General features: G+C 35.3%; 1 protein-coding gene across 3 annotated transcripts; it reads left to right on the forward strand.

Moving 5' to 3' along the window:
- Positions 1 to 3,773: 3,773 nt before the first annotated feature.
- Positions 3,774 to 18,002, forward strand: hepacama (hepatic and glial cell adhesion molecule a). 3 transcript variants are annotated; one of them, XR_015508198.1, is made up of 7 exons: positions 3,774 to 4,006; positions 8,252 to 8,590; positions 11,695 to 11,980; positions 14,959 to 15,052; positions 15,354 to 15,412; positions 16,557 to 16,630; positions 16,710 to 18,002. XR_015508198.1 is itself a non-coding variant. In NM_001020690.1 (7 exon segments), coding segments are annotated over 7 exon segments (1,269 nt in total). In that variant the 5' UTR covers positions 3,832 to 3,918; the 3' UTR covers positions 17,043 to 18,002.
- The last annotated feature ends 185 nt before the right edge of the window (positions 18,003 to 18,187 follow it).

The raw sequence follows: 18,187 nt of genomic DNA on the forward strand, positions 1-18,187 counted from the left end.
CTTAATACTATGATATCTATGTAATATTACAATACTACTTAATTTTATGATATCTATGTAATATAAAGTATATTACAAATTGTATAAGTTTAAAATTGCACATTGCAAACATTTTGTTTGTAAAAATTAACATTTTTAAAAGTAAATTACAAATTCTAACTTTAAAATGATTTCTAATTTAAAATATAAATATAAAAAAATATAAATAAATTCTAACATGTTATTAATAAAAAAGATGATAGTTGGAGTTTTACTTTTTCAGTGGAACTCAACATTTTGGCAAGAGAACACAAAAATATATTCCAAGCGATCTTATCACCATATTCCCACAGGCTCCACAGTTTCCAAATATTATGCATATATTTTAAAAACAATAGTTGAAGCAGCCACACTCTATTGAGCAAACATTTAAAGTAAATAGTTCATTACTAATGGCATGTTCTCATGATTTGTGAAATCTTATTAAAGTACTCATCAGATTTAGTGAATGTACAGAGATATAAATGGAGTATGTTCTCCAGTGTAGACGTGTGTGAGAGTCTTTCATGCTTTCAGTGCACTATTGACCCTGGATGTTCTCGCTGACTCTACTTGACAGATTTCTTCACAAGATGAGAGAGTCTGGGGGGACTTTTATCCTCCGAAGGACAAAAGCTAATGCCGAGCTTTGTGTGAGTATGCTTGTGTCTTGAAGCCTTACTACAGCTTTGATCATCCAGAACAGAGGAGACCCTTGAGGATAACTCACTGTATGTTCACTCAAAAGCTTCTTCTTTCTCAAACTCTTTGCCATTTTGCATTCATAATCTACTCTTTTTACTGAGTGGGAGCCTATATTTCAGAGTCTGATACAATACTTGATTTGCATCATCAGGTACGCTTGTCTAATTTGCCAACTGTTGTTTTTACAGCATATAAAATTGTGTTCATTGTGTTTTAAACAAGTAGTTGTGTTTAATACCAGCATCACTGTTGCTTATAACTGCCATGAATTATTCGGTTAAACTACTAACCATCATAAAAAAATAATATGTTAATGTGGACTTTAATATAGTCACCATTCTTGATGATTCTTGATGTGTTTTTGTCTTTTGGATGGTACTTTTCTGTTTTTTTTAGCTTGCTTTCAGTTCCTAAGTGACTTCAGCAACCAAAAGTGCCCAATTATTGACAAAGAAAAAGAAAAGGCAGTTTATTATTGCAACCTAGTTTGTTTGCAACACTCACAGTAAATATTTCTCTCTGTCTGTGAAAAGACTAAATCAGTTGACCAGTGCAGGACAATGACATCAGCGCCCAGACAGACATGTGACAGCTTGGCGACAATTCCTGGCGCATAATAGCTTTTCAGCAGTGGAAATAAATGTCGCCTATATGTAAATAAGTTAAACCTTAAATTTATTGCAAAAAGTATATACATATTTATCATAACTACATTTATAATGAATTACAAACAACATATTATTTAAAAAACATAGATTAATAAATGTATCTTGATGAATAAATGATTCAACTACAGTGCACAAAGGGCCTTTTTACAGAAGTGAAGACTGATGCCTTAGCAAGCTGTAGGTCCCTTTTCCTCCTTTATAGCCTGATGGATCAATTATAAATGGGGTGTGAAATATGCAAATGTGGGAGAGGCTGAGTGGAGGAGGTGGAGTTGAGAGATGTTTTTCAGTAGAAGCGTGTACAGTACATTCAGTTAGACTTGGTTTTGAGTAACAGTAAAGTAAAAACATTCTTCTATTGTTCACATTATGTAAAACATACTTATAGTAGAAATAACCTCCTTTAACCCTCAGTGTAGAGCAATTGTAAGCATTTTCTAAATTACTTATAGGACAGCCATCGGTTTGCCCTAAAGTTAACAATTTAGGACAAACTGTAATACTTTTTTTGTTTTCCTAATGGGACGGCATGGTGGCTCAGTGGTTAGCACTCTTTGCATGTTCTCCCGGTGTTGGTGTGGCTTTCCTCTGGGTGCTCCGGTTTCCCCCACAGTCCAAAGACATGCGCTGCAGGTGAATTTTGCACGTCCATCTATCCAACCCAAAACTCTGCCCTTCCATGTCTGTCCATCAAACCAACCAACTGTTCATCCATCCATCCAACTTACTTATTCATCCATTCATTTATCCCTCTGTCCATTCATCTTTCTGCCCACCCAACCCTTGAATCATCCATCCATCAAATATGTTTGTACGTCTATCTATCCACCCAAGACTCTGCTCTTCCATGTCTGTCCATCCATCCAACCAACCAACTGTCCATCCGTCTGTCAATTCATCCAACTAACTCACTTACTTATCCATTAATTTAACCCAGTGACCATCCATCTTTCTGTCCACCCAAATCTTGACTCATCCATCCATCAAATAGTTTTGTACATCCGTCCATCCACCCAAACCTCTGCCTTTTCATGTTTGTCTATTCATTCACCCATCCATCCATCCCTCCAACTGTTTGTCTGTCCATCCATCCATCTATCCATCCATCTCAATTACTTATCCATTCATTTATCCCTCTGTCCATCCATCTTTCTGTCCATCCAACCCTTAATCATTCATCCATCAAGTATGTTTGTACATCTCCCCCTCCACCCAAACCTCTGCCTTTTCATGTCTGTCCTTTCATCCTTCCATCCATCAATCTATCCATCCATCTATCTATCCAACTGTCTGTCTGTCCATCCATGTATCCATCCATTTCAATTACTGATCCATTCATTTCTCCCTCTGTCCATCCATCTTTCTGTCCACCCAACCCTTGACTCATCCATCCATCAAATATGTTTGTACAGCCATTTATCCACCCAAAACTTTGCTCTTCCATGTCTGTCCTCGATTCATCAAATATGTTTGTGTACCTGTCTATCCACCCAAAACTCAGCCCTTCCATGTCTGTTCATCAATCCAACCAACTGTCCATCCATCCATTCGTCTATCCATTCATCCATCCGTCCATCTAACTTTTACTCATCCATTCATTTGTCCGTATGTATATTCATCTATCTCTCCGCCCAACCCTTGACTCATCCATCCATCAAATATATTTATACATCCATCTATCGACCCAAACCTCTGCCCTTCCATGTCTGTCCATTCATCCATCCAACTATCAATCCATCCGTTCGTCCTTCTGTCCGTCCATCCATTCGTCCATCTGTCCATTCAACCACCCACTCACTAACTCATTCATTCATTTATCTATTGCCATCTTTCTGTCTACCCAACCCTTGACTCATCCATTCATCCACCTAAATCTTTGCCTTTCCATGTCTGTACGTCTATTCATTCATCCAATTACTTTATCCACTCACTAACTCACTCATCTATCCATCCCTTTGTCCATCTATTATTTATCAAGCAATTTAATGGAAACATATAGACAGACAGAGAGATGTTTATTCTCTGATATTCTCTGTTGACGTTTACACTTGTCCTCCTGGCCACCTGGGGTCCCCAGAATTTGAAATCCTCTAGTGCACCAGTTTTAGTCATTTTCACACAATGTATTTCGGGGTTTTTCTTTTAATCAACACTGTTGGTGTATTTTGTCACATAAATATGTTCTAACACATAATTTTGTCAAGTGTGACAAGTCAGATCTGCCATGCAACGGCTATAACTACAAAACAACCATCTGACACATCCCAGTGCCTTTACTGAGGAGACCAGCACACACATGCACAAATGCCCACACACAAAGGGGCCCTGAAAATAATCACTGTGGAGAGAACCTTATAAAGCCAGCAAAGCACACACACACATGATCGCACATAGGGCTGTTGTTCAGGCTGGGGTCCTGAGAGCGGGGTTCAGAGCCGCCACTGTCCCGTCTGCATTCTCAGAGACGTGCCCTGAGTGGACAAATCATGCTGATTGTGTGGGAGAGAAACCCAGCGCTGCTCTCAAGATGAAGGCAGAGCGGGAGGCATCATGCAAAGAGACAGCCATTCCTTCACTCTTTCTTCTCCTGTGGCTTTTCATCTTTTCCTTGGCAGGTAAGACAACATCATGACTTTTTCGTCTGTGCATGTTGAGGGAAAACTTTCCAAAGGAGAAGACAAGAAAAAGTGTGCGCTGTTGTCAGTTTTACTTTTCAACGTGTTTTGTTTGTGGGTGGCCGATTGACACATATCACAAATAGAGCGATCAGTCAAGTTTAATTAGGACATCCAATGAAAGTTGTTTTTGAATGCTTTCGTTTTTTTTAGAAACATTGTGGGAGAGGTAGGACTGCAAGAGTAAGGAAGTTTAAAGACAAGTGGAATGATCTTTATATTACATAAATTCTTTCTTGTTTGTAGTTCAAAGTATAGCACTGTGCTAGTCGTGGAAAGTGCAAGGACTGATCAAATGTGGGCGCATTGCTTTGGATATAATTGCCAATGTGTTTTTAGATACATTTAAAAGAAGTTAATTTAATTGTAAAAGTTTTTTTTTAATTTTCAGAATTTTCTGAGTTTATATCATGCAATACTGAGCTGTTTCAGACAAATTGAATTATATGTTAATCTTTCATTTCTGAATTCAAGCTTTTTTTCAGAATTATAGCTTAAAATGTGAGACAAAGTTACAATTTTGAGGAAAGAATGTATAGATTGCAATTGCAGCAAAGGAACTTGCAATTATTTACTTTTTTGCACCAATTTTAAAGAAAAAAGCAAAAAATTTCTTGCGTTTTGGCAGTTCATTTATTTTGGGGGCCTAAAAACAAACTTTGAAAATGGGTTTCAAAATGTTTTTTTTTTTTTTATGATACACTTAAAAAAATCTGGGTTGTTGTAATCCAACATTGGGTCAAATGTGGACAAACCCAACCACAGGTTGCAATTAAAATTTAATTGAAAAAAAAATTAACCCAATATTAAATCTGCCCATATTTGACTGAACGGTAAGTTATGACTAGGCCCACATGGAATCTGCACACGGAGAAATCCGCAGATTTTTAGCCAATCATTGAATCTATTCATTTACTTGTGCAAATTCTCTGCAGAAATAGCAAAAAATGTCTGCAGATTTTGTCTGGCCCTAATCATGACCACTTAGCATTTACAGTAGTGTACCATGTCTAAGTGAACTACTTTGAGACATATTCTTGTCATGTGGATGGATATTATGTCTTGACAACCAAAACAAAAAAGCGAGAATACAAGACCACTGCAGCGTCCCAATTCGTATACTTATGTTAAGCCCTAAAGGTATGTACTTTTTTGTGAAGAAAAGGTATATATTTTTGAAAGTGTAACAAAAGAGTATGCAAAAGTATATGGGACATGCTACATCTTCATTAACAGATCGTTTTGTTGCTTAATTATGAGCCCTGTCAGTCATCTACACATCATCCACATTTCTTTCATATTGAATTTCCTACCTCATTGGAGAACCAGAAGCAGGTTAATCTTCCGTTAACGATTATTTCATGCAGAGAAATCTCCTCAGGTGTTTGGATAATTACGCATTCAGACGGTAATGTTCATATACGTCTTTATATAAGTTTAGTATTGGTGCCTGCAGATGAAAAATAACACAATCTTGATTTAAATAATTTCCAATGGGCTAGATATTAATTAACAGTCATACAAACATCAAGAAGCCTCTTGAGGGTTGGTCTCACGCATCCACCATGTTTGTAGTTTATTACACTTTTCACCCACATTTGTAGCTCTTATCAAATTTAAGTCCAACGCACAATTTATTGTGGGCAATATCAGCAAATAGAGTATGGACACTTCTACACTTCAAATTTTCCCATCCGGGAACCTTTGGCATACTCTTTTCAACATACCATAAATTGGGACATACTAATTCCATTTTCAAATACTATTTAGGATGGATAGTGTGCGAATTGGGACGCAGCACAAATGTACACAGACTCATAGTGATTCTTTACTAAGTGACACCGCCAACTACTGGCCTGGCATGTAGAATACAATATTTTAATCATTTCCACAGATCCATTTGAGTTATGACCTAAACAATAAAAACTTTTCATAAAAGAAAACCTTTTTTGGCATGAGCTTCATCACATTTTCCTAAAATCAGGTAGCAATGTGCCAAGGAAGAGTGCAAATGCAGGAACATGTCGTAACTAAAGCCCAGTCTTTCTCGAAGGCCTTTGATTAGCAGAATCACTGGGCCTCACTGTCTGCATCCCCCATCCACAAAAGAGCATGTCTCTGGCACCGCAACCTCTGATTGGAGGAAAACGAGTCTACAATCCACAGCTTTGTTAGCTCATCCTGGCAAACCCTCAGCACTGAGAACTGTTGCCACAGCGATTGAGCTATGCCATGCTGACTCGCACTGCCCTGGCAAAGACAGCAAGGACATGTTGGCTCACTCAGAACCAATAAGCACAAAGCTGTTTACCAGCAGGTAGCTTGCTGCAGAACTTAAGCTATGTATATACAGTTAAAGTCAGAATTATTAGGCCCCTTTGAATATATATTTTTTAAATATTTCCCAAATGATGTCTAACAGAGCAAAGAAATTTTCACAGTATGTCTGATCAAATGTTTTCTTATTTGTTTTATTTTGGCTAGAATAAAAGCATTTTTATTTTATTTTGTAAAAACATTTTAAGGTCAAAATTATTAGCCCCTTTAAGCTGTTTTTTTTCAATAGTCTACAGAACAAACCATCGTTATACAATAACTTGCCTAATTACCCTAACCTGCCTGGTTAACCTAATTAACCTAGTTAAGCCTTTAAATGTGACTGTAAGCTGTATAGAAGTGTCTTGCAAAATATCTAGTCAAATATTTTTTACTATCATCATGGCAAAGAGAAAATAAATCAGTTATTAGAGATGAGTTATTAAAACTATAATGTTTAGAAATTAGTTTTAAAAAATCTTCTCTCTCTGTTAAACAGAAATTGGGAAAAGATTAAACAAGGGGCTAATAATTCTAACTTCAACTCTATGTAAGCAGTTCCAACAGTAAAACCTGACTAAAAAATAAGATGTTTTATTTTTTTGTTTTATTATTATTTGTTGTTAATGTAAGAATTATTGTGATACTTTTTTAGGTAGTATTTTATATTCAATCAAACAAAAATTTTGCTTGTATGTTCAATTTGCTTAAAATAGTTTTTAAAAATTTAATGACTTTAAGGAATTATGTGGAACACAAGTATTTAAGGTGACAACAGAGGTGAGTGTCCAAACGCAAGATTTTTTACAGATTAGTCAAACTCTTTCTAAAGTTACAGACAAACAAGACTCAGCACTGTGTGTGTGTTAGGTTTGAATATAGTCCATGAGTCCATGTGATGAGTCTTCATGATCTACAGCTGTGTGCAAGTAATCAGGGCTGATCCGGAACTGGTGTGTGAGTGAGGTGCCTGGTGGGGAATATAGTGCAGTTTAGTGGCAGAATTGTAGTCCCGGTGCATGTCTTTCAACGATCTGCAAGGCCTAGATTGCTGGTGATTGTGACAACAGTGTAGTTCTTAATTATAGTAAAATTAGTAAAGTAATAGAATAGGAGTACAATTTTATTGAATGTCTAAATAGTTTCTTTAAATTAGTATTTATTATAGGACAGTTTTTAAATAGTAAATTTAACATCTTACTGTTTTATTACAACACGTTTGTGTATTTTAAGATTGTTACCATCAATGTTTAAATACATTAGTATTTAACACTAATTTAAAGAGATCGTTCACCAAAAATACATAATTGCTGTCAGTCTACTCTCTCTAAGACAACGGAGAACTAGAAAAAAAAAATCACAGAGGAACATTAAAGAAAAACTTTTAGCTGAAACATAGTTTTTTGTCATTCATGAGTAAGTACGTTTATATGTACATGAATACTCAGAATTTAATACGATTAAGAGAAAACTCTGATCAAGAGTCTACCGCGTTAACAGATTTTTGATTGCCTTAATGCGAGTAAAGTCATATTGGAAATAAACCCTAATCGAAGTAAGACAGGTGGAGTTTTCCTATTTTAGTGACATATTTGAAGTGCAGACAGACATGTAAACACCTAGAGCAAACTATAACCCCCATGTAGGACTTTTCGCTGCATTTTGCGACAGGATAGTCCACACACACACTCATACATACATATGTTTGAGTTTTAAAAAAAAAAACATACAGGCAAAACTAATTAAAACCAGTGGCCTCTAATGAAATAGCTAGCATACTGAGGTCTTATCAAGTAAAATTGAGTTTTTTCAAAAAAAGATTGAGTTTCACGGTAATATGTCATTTAGTAATTTTCCTATTCATACTAGATGTAGGTGGAGTAAACATCAGCAGCCCGTCTCCTGTAGTGCGAGGAACACTAGGAGGCTCGGCTCTTCTCTCGGTGACCTACACCAGCACCAGTTTAGACCATCCTGTCATTAAATGGCAGCTGAAGAGGGACAAACCCGTCACTGTGGTCCAGTCTATTGGAACTGACATCATTGGGAACTTGAGACCTGAATACCGTGGCCGAATCCTCCTGTATGAGAACGGCTCCCTGCTCCTGCATAACCTGCGGCTGTCTGATGAGGGCTCCTATGAAGTGGAGATCTCCATCACTGATGACACCTTCACTGGGGAGAGGCACGTCAACCTCACTGTGGATAGTAAGACACATATATTTTCATTTTATCCTCCTCATAAGATAACATTTGACTGCTATTATTATAAAATATAAAGTATATACAGTATAATACTTTATTTGCGATTAAAGGTATAGTTCATCCAAATATGAAAATTCATCCATCATTTACTCACACATCCATCACTTATACCACTTTGAGTTTGTTACTGTTGAACACAAAAGAAGATATTTTAACTTATGTTGGAAACCTGTTAACATTCACAGTAAGAAAAATAAATACTGTGCAAGTCAATGATTACAGGTGTCCAACATTTTTCAAAATATCTTCCTTCGTGTTTAAAACAACAACAACAAAAAAAGCTTAAACAGGTTTGAACCAAGTAAAGAATAAGTAAATAATGATTGATGATTTTCATTTTTGGGTGAACTATCCCTTTAAAGCAAACTGTTTTTCCTTGGACAGGACTTTCTTTATATATCACAGGAAAATAGGCAATCGTACATTGAAGAAAAAATTAAATTACCATCCAGTTGCATTTTCATATTGCTTTACTTGCGGTTAGTAAAGGCAGGATCCAGGTAATCTGGTTATTTTCTGTAGTTATAAATTACCATGGGTAAGTATATTTTAAAAAACACTGTAGCTTGCTGCAATGTATCACATCTCATGTTGTCACAGTGTTTCAACCACAGAAGGACATCAGTGAAAGTGTACTGTAATCATAAATTAAGAATGCAAAGGAAGAGTTTACTATGGTTAATTTAACACACTTGTGACTCTTACACACGTTGAATCAAATACTCCATTAAATGGCTTCATACTATGCAAAATCATTGTGCAAATAGGAGTAATACATTGTAAATTCATAGTATTGAAAAAACTGTACAACCACTAAGTTTCTGAAGTGTGCATCTGACATACAGTATTAACTTTATTAATCCATGAAGCTAAGGGGGATTTGCAAATTCTGTACAGCAAGCAACGCAAATAACAATGGTAGATTGCATCACGACAGTGTCACATTTCTGCCTTCATATCTGTCCCAGCAAGGATTAACGTTTATCCTTTCTCTCATTTTCCTTTTCTCATTATTTCATTAATGTGATTATTTGAATCAGTATTTAATCTTTGAAATGATTTTGGCTAATGAATAAAGTTAAAACATAGCCTAATTTAGGAAGGATTAGTGTCTTTGTCCCTATCTTTGTCTGTTAAAACTCTATCCGTCTCAGCAGTCCAAATTTTATTCACACCATTTTTATGATGACAGACACAGACACAACCTCTTTATGAGTGAGTCGACTTCAACTCACTAAATTCAATTAATTAAAACAAGTCATTCAAAAGGGCAGATTCATTTACAAAATATAGCTGCAAGCAGCAATGTAGGGGCCAAGCACTTCAAAGACAGAAAGAGCAAAGCGATCCAGAGCCAGAATGAGCAAAACAGTCCAGAGCCAGAATGAGCAAAGCAGTCCAGAGCCAGAATGAGCAAAGCAGTCCTGAGGCCAAAAGCGGTGGAAAAGCGGGGGGTAAGGTGCGCGCAAACTGAAAAGTGGGGAGCGGGTATGAAGATTGTTGCGAGTTGGGTTCCGTGCATATGGGGAATGTACCAAAAAGTTGATGAGCCGGGGGGGCACCACGTGAAGCCCACCTGGATTCGCCCAACTGGGGCCCACCTGGGTTGGAAAAAAGAATTTTGATAATAGCTCATTCTGTTAAAAGTTATAACAATAAACATGAGTGAAACAAGTGGCCAACAAATGGCCATTCAAGTCCAGGGAACGATCAAACAGAAACGAAATTTTAAAAATTATAATAGTAAGTATGCCAACGATGGCGTCTGATGGTGTCTGTGCACAAAACTTCCAAACTTCATTCCCATATTCATACTACTTAGAATGTACTTTTTAATGGTCAGTAAGTTTAAATTATTATGTATTGTCCTCACAGACAGTATGAGAATTCAGATGCATTAACTGTTTTCATGAATGAGTAAACAAGTCAATCATTAAAATGAGTAGTTAAAAAAGCAGATTTCTTCTGTAAAAAACATTATGTTGTTCAGAATTCAATTTAATTTATGTTTATTTGTATAGCGCTTTTACAATGTAGATTGTGTCAAAGCAGCTTAAAGAGCCCATATTATATATGAAAAAGGGTCATATTTCGGTTATATGAATCTCCAACAATATACTGATATGCATGCAAGGTCAAAAAACACTTTCATGGTCTTATAATATGCAAACACTGAAGAGCAAATTCATCAATGCGCAGCTCCACAAGTCCCAACTAAGTAGGCCAGTGGCAACAGTGGCGAGGAAAAAACTTCACCAATTGATGAAGTGAAGGAAAAAAAAACCTAGAGAGAAACCAGGCTCAGTTGAGCACGACCATTTCTCATCAGGCCAAACTTCTTGTGTAGAGCTGCAGTCTAGGTGCCAGAAGCTGGAGAACGCTGGATGTCCATCAGGCTGGCCCACAAGTTCAATGCAGAGACTCGTCTGTCACTGTAGTCTTTCAGGAATCAGTCTCATGCTCTCCGCTCCTCCATGACCACCACAGCATCAGTTCAGGATAGTCCAGGATTATGGATCCCTTGGCATAAATTCTTCACAGGTCTTGGATCGCATCAATGGCGCTGCATAATGGGGCCTTGGGATGAGTATTCGCAGGTGGAAATAGAGAATAAAGGAAATAAATAGCGAAGCTGCTGTTCATAGTTTATTTAAATGAGATGTAAAAATGAAGTGCTATAAATGAAAATAGTAGCTATATAAACAAACATAAAAGCAAACATGTAAATCAAACATGTAAGAATTGCACAATGGTTTACTGTGTTGTTTGGAACTATTAAATTAGTTGAATAAAGCAAAAAGCTTATTGAGATCAACCAGTGTGCTGATGTTCAGAAAAATGGCACTCTTTTTGATATGTTACTGCAAAACTGTTACATTTTGGTATATTGCTATATATTCCTATATTCCATATTGCTCCATGTTCTGCTTCATTTCTGACCTTGGTGAGTGTGATTTGATGCTTTTTTGTTATGAGGCCCTAATTACGTGAAGCATACCAAAAAACTGCTACTGACTTTCTTTGTCTATGTCATGCTGTTTTTTCAGTTCCAGTGTCCAGACCATTTATACACATGGTGGCCTCGTCTGTCCTGGAGCTGACCGAGTTCTTCATACTCAACTGCACTCATGAAAGCGGCACCAAACCCACCTATAGCTGGCTGAAGGGTGGCAAATCTCTAACCAATGACTCTCGTCTGCTGTTGTCACATGACCAGAAGGTGCTGACCATCTCGCGTGTAATGATGTCAGATGATGATGTATACAGCTGTAGGGTGGAGAACCCCATCAGCAGCATGAAGAGCATGCCGGTCAAACTCACTGTCTACAGTAGGTGATGAAACTCCACCTTTACACATGAACTACGATTCTGAAGATGAAAAAACAATAATTAAAAAAAAAAAACATAAAAAGATGACAAGATGAAAAGTGTTTTGCAATTATTATGTAAGGATTTGTGAGGGGAAAGAGGGAATGTTAGCAATTTAGTTACATGTAAATATATCAATGTAAACATTGTGCACTTAACAAAAAAAATTATGTGGAACAAGAGTTTAGAGGTTTGAAGAGATCCACAGAGTAAATTCTTCTGTTATTTAATCACCTTAAAGTGCTTCTAAATATAAAGGAAAGATCGTAGACAGCAATAAAATCTGCAATAAAAACAACAGATGTCAAACTCAGAAGTTTTGTTATTATCAACTGAAAGTAAAAATGTTACAAGCAATTTTAGTATACTGTAAAAAAACATTTTCAAAGTTGAACATAGTTGTGTAGATATCCCAAAATAAAACAAAAAGTGCTCAGGGGTAGCTTAAATAATGTGCCGGTGCTCTTTGGGTAAGAGATTAATCAGATTAAACAGCAAAAATCAGTCCAAGGCACTCGAAAGATATTAAAAAGCCTTTATTCACATGGCTAATCCTTAAAAAAACTACCTGTCAGGATACCTGTTCTTTGCCAAAACGCGTAAGTTTTTTTTAAGGATTTGTCATGTGAATAAAGGCTTTTAAATATTTTTTTCCACATGTTTCGAGTGCCTTATGACTGATTTTTTTTTTTTTTTTTTTACAAATTTAAGAAATTTATTTTTGGCCTTTTTTAGATAGGACAGTAATCAGACAGAAAGCGAAGTGTGAGAGATGGGTAGGGGTGGGAAATCTCCTCAAGCCGCAATTCGAACTCAGGACGCCCTGAAATGCTACTGCTTCATTTGTCGGCATGCTAACCGCTAGGCTATTGCTTCAAATTGCTTAAATTCAGTGTGCAACTTGTTTTTTTTTTTTGTAATTCCTTTGGAAATTGAGCTTTAAAATGTAAAAATTGACAAATAAATGAATCAAACATGAAAAATATAATTTAGAATATAAAAAAATATAAATTATAATTTTAAAAGGTTGAAATAATAAGATTGTGCTAATTATATTTTGCTTTTTTGTGTCTTAAACATACAATCAAGACTTTTAATTTAATTTTGTTTAAGTTCATTTAAATTTATGCTAATTAATAAATAATTTTCATGGTTAATCTAAATAATTTAAAAAACTTTATTTAATGTATATTATTGGTTAGTTAATATATTTATTTAATTTCAATTAAAACAATTAAATAATAAAAAGAAGTGATACAAAAACACTAAAATAAATAAGAAAACTAAAAAAAGTCATTTTTAAATGTAAGTAAATACCAGTTAATAGTAAAAAAGTAACACTTTCTGTAGTAGACAGTAATTAACACTAGGGCTGCATGATATTGGAAAAATGTAACATTGCAATATATATATATATATATAGCAATATGAATACAAGCTTACCATTTGACTTAATATCGCTATCTGGAAAAGAATTATAATTTTAGAACGAGTGCAATGACTCTAAAGTGGGAATGCATCTCCATAAAATCTAAGAAACAATCTATAACAATTTTGGGGTCTCCCAACACGTTTTATTGTTGTATGTGCTACTTGCAGTGTGTTTCTCTATTTGCATCTGTTGTGAGTATTTTCATGCTTGTGTTTAGTCAGAGATGACAACCTATAAAGTTTTTGGTGTCCCTGACACATTTTTGTTAGGGTTTATGCCAGTGTTTCCCAAACTTTTCAGTCTGCGACCCCCAAAATATCAATGCCAGTGATTCGTGACCGCCAATATCCTCTGAGGTGGTTATACACACCAGTCGTCTCTTCTTTATTTAATTTTGGAGAACGTCACTCTAAGGACTTCCTCCATATTCAGTCATGGCCTTTTTTAATGTATGTGAGTCGTAAAGGTGTCGGAAAGTTTAACCTCATGCCATAAAACCAATCTGTTGCATGTGACTTTAATATAAAGTATTCACCCTTGGGAGTCGCAAACCAATGAAAAAAAATGAAAGGCTGATGGCTTTTTATTTGTATTTTATTTTTTTCTAAATGTAACTATTAATTTTTATATTCTATAGGTTATGGATAAAATATAGTAATTATAATAGTTTAATAAAATGAATTAGATTTTTGATTATTTGGGAACCACTGTTCTGTGCTATTTGCAGTGCATTTCTGTATTTGCATGTGTTGTGAGTATCTTCATGCATAACAATCTATAAATACAATTAAGAAAAAGATACAATTGAAATAAAGTGTATCATTTTATCATTTTAAACATTTCCCCAAGTGTTCAAGTTCAGAAATGGAATGATAAAAATAAAAATAATTCAATGAAATGAATCATAGTTAAGGTCACAAATGGTACAGTTTCTTATACCTGGATGCTTTTAAAATCATTATAGAATCACAAGCATCAAAAACACATGCAAATGATGAATTATAATACTAACTCAACACTGCAAATTCTGCGATGTGACTATTGTTATTGATCATGTTGGGATATTGATGCTGAAATGATATATTGTGCAGCCCTAATGAAAAAAACTCCCAGAAAAATAACACAGAACTACTAAGTACAAGTTCAGAACAACATAAGGGTGAGTAAACAACGACAAAAGTTAACTTAAAAGAATTCTATCCAGCTGTGAATGTTTATGAAAAGAACTGATGAAGGTGCAGATTGTTTCTGATCCTCTCATCCACTTCTCCACTCATTTCTGAGCCCAGCAGGATCCTGCATTCCCCTGCACAGTCTACCCTTTAAACCCCCAAAACCTCCCCATTCATTCCTGCACTTGGTATTCCTGGCAACCTGTGCAATCAATCTTCCAGTTGAGTTCTCCTTAATTTGGCCCTAAAGAGCGGTTTAGTCCTTCAGAGCACTGTTTGTGTTTTTGGAGAGGAAAGAAATACTATGTCACCCTGTATTCTCCTTTTAATTTGTGCAGGACGGAGTTCTCTCTATATCATCCTCTCGACAGGAGGCATTTTCTTACTCATCACCCTGGTGACTGTGTGCGCCTGCTGGAAACCCTCCAAAAAGTACCATCCCTATTGTATTTAAGCAGTCTCTTTGATAGCTGTAAAGTAAGACACAATAAATCACAGACACTCGTACTGTTCTTCTGAGGAAAGCCTTTGTGCTTCAAATGTTAGGAGGTTAAAGGTGCAAAGATCGGATGGAAAACAAAGAGCAAAACGACTGATGAGAGAACTTAGCTTTTACATATTTAGGATTGTGTTAGTGGACTAGATTAATATTAGAATATTATATTATTATGAAATATTATATTGTTGCGTTTGATGTGTTGTTAATTAAATTATGTGGTTATTTTATCTTTAGAAAAAGGGAACAGCTTGCCAGACAAAGTGTAGCCGAGCAGAGCAACGGCAGTCATGAGGGTAACGCTTATGTTGAAACTGTCTTTGGTTTACTTTATTTGAACATTTTATGTATAATTGTGTACTGTATTAATACAGTTAATAATAAAAAGAGGCACAAACAATAGTGCCTTGGAATGATATAAAATACAATTACATTTTCGATTGAAATTTAGATTGTTTTAATAATAAAATATCCTCATGTGATTTTATTTTTTTAAATATATAATATAATATATAATATAACATTATATTACCTTTTTTATTTCAGTTTTGTCGTATTTTTCATCACTGATCATAAAGATATATGAAGAGTTTAGATGCAAAACATTTTACATTTTGCTCTGACTCCTGTGTGTGGACTCACACAAAAGTATATTTTACTTTTATAGTGACAAATAGGTTCTTTTTGTTACCTTTAAAATGAAATAACTGAACATAAACAGAGGAGGCTGAGAAAAATGCTCATTTTAGGAAGACATTCAGACAGCATTTAAAGCAGGGGTCACCAACATGGTGCCCTCGGGCACCAGGTAGCCCACGAGGATCACATGTGTTGCCCGCAGGCCTGTTCTAAAAATAGCTCACCATAGCACCACTTACCAGTAAGCTTCTTCATCTAATATAGAGGTAATCATTTTAAAATGTAAATATTTGCAGAGATATATAAAAATAAAGTGTTGATACATTAAATACAGGGTATTTCCTACCCTGTTAAATCATTGTTGATAACTTTTGTGAGAATCATTAGCATGATCAGTGTCTTCACCTGGATGAATATTATTAATTATTACCAAAAACATAAAGTATAATTAAAAGTAAATTGAGCAAATGTGTTATTTGAGAAGTGTTTATCAAACTGGTAGCCCTCCACATTAATCGGTACCCAAGAGATAGCTCTCAGTTTTATAAAGGTTGGTGACCCCTGATTTAAAGGTTCTTGCTTCTGAACTCTTCATAGGATATCTACAATGACCTTATTTTTGTGTTATGCTGCATCCACCCCACTAGGTGTCAGTATAAGCCCAAAGCCACTTTTATATCAATACAAAAATTACTGTACTTTTACATTTTAATTTAGCCAGCTGTTATAACCAATATTAATTTAATGCTTGATTGTTACATATGAATTTTAATTAAATCTTGAAAAATACTTTTTTTACAGTAGTTGATATTGTGCCTGCTAGAAATTACCATAATCGTCGGAATCCAGGTGGATTGTATGTTCTCAATGAAACGGTAAGACTAATCTTTAATTATTATGCTGATGATTATTTTATGACTGTTGTTGTTTAATTTTTTTATTATTATTTTTTAGGATTTCCCTGGGGGAACAGATGAGTCTTCTGGTAATTATATCAACCCTATTGATCCTCTCAGTCCACCTTGTTACCCCAACATGGCTCCTCCTCCTTCCTCACAATCTCCAGATGCTTATATGCATTCAGGAAGAAGATACCCACGCACCCCTGTGCCGTCTCCTCCACCGACCCCTCACGGGACATTCAGTCCACCCCTGTCTTGTCCAATATATCCGGGTAGCTTAACGCGCAAGCCCCACCCACCAAGGCTAAGCTCCTCCCCTTCACACGCTGAAGATCCTCCCACTGATGGAGAAAACACTATGCACCACCACAGCCTTCCCAGATGAGCACGACTGAGGATGGACAAATCATCACCTTAGAATTATAAGGTTCTATCTGACATTTTTGTCAAAATTATTCACATATCAAAGTTATTCCCATATTCTTATTACATGACAACTTATTTACATCATGGGATGTTTTTTATAAGTTGTTTACATTTTAAGACTTTTTATTTTAAAAACAATTGTTACACACATACTGTTCGCTATGGACAGCAAAAATTTTAAAGCTGATGCCGATGCAGATTGAACCTTATAATTCCAAGTGACAAAATGTAAAGGATAGTGTTTGATTATGAGACTTTGCATAGACTTTTCATTAATATTGGCACCCTTGGCAGTCAAAAGATGAATAAAAACTTAACTATTTTTGTGCCAAAAAAGTATATACTCTAACTTAAAATTTTTATCACACCTGTGTGATGAGAAATTTAAAGTGGTAAAGCCATGAAAAAACACGCTGGCCAAACTTAACTATTCAACACAATGGGTGAATTCTGGGTTGCCAGATTAAGAATCTTCAGATTTAAAAAAAGTTATAATATTTTAAGCAAAATATTTTCAGTGCAATCTTTCCATATATTTACCAAGTGTGCCAATATTAGTGGAGGTCCCTCTATGTGGTGCTGTATGTGGTAAATCGCAATTTAAAACAGTCTAAAATCAATTTTAGTGTTTTAAGATTTCCAAAAACTTTAGGTAAATGATTGTTTACAGGACCGAAACATAAAGATCATTAGTTGTTAAGCAAAGAACTAATTTCCCAGACAAGCACATTGATGATTTATTTTGTTTTCTAATTAAATACATTTTTTTACATCATTGTTTAGCTGTGGTTAAGCTTAAACTAAACTGAAATAATGCTATAAATAGAAAAATATTTAATTTGAGGTATAACAAAGCATTATGGGAATCTGTTTGAATCTGCTGTAAATACTTTGTCATTATTAAAATGATTTTATTATTTTTGTCTGTTTCTTATTGAAAAGCGGAAAGTTTTAATTGAAAATTCACTCAAGTAAAATATCTCTTGTTTCTGTTGTACCACAGTTTTACAACAAATACCATGGTTAAACTATGTTGCAAAAAAACTTTGTACGTTTGTGGTTACCATGATTTAACTACAATAGCTCTCTTTTAAAATTATTTTT

The sequence above is a fragment of the Danio rerio genome, chromosome 15 (genome assembly GCF_052040795.2).
Source record: "Danio rerio strain M-AB ecotype USA chromosome 15, GRCz13ab, whole genome shotgun sequence".
Classification (NCBI taxonomy): Eukaryota; Metazoa; Chordata; class Actinopteri; order Cypriniformes; family Danionidae; genus Danio; species Danio rerio.

Excerpts from the sequence above, each read along its gene's own strand:
- hepacama (XM_087282227.1), top strand. The coding sequence starts at position 3,919 with ATGAAGGCAGAGCGGGAGGCATCATGCAAAGAGACAGCCATTCCTTCA. Across the intron at positions 4,007-8,251 it reads TTTCATCTTTTCCTTGGCAG|ATGTAGGTGGAGTAAACATC; the intron begins GTAAGACAACAT and ends TATTCATACTAG. Across the intron at positions 11,981-14,958 it reads AAACTCACTGTCTACAGTAG|GACGGAGTTCTCTCTATATC; the intron begins GTGATGAAACTC and ends TAATTTGTGCAG.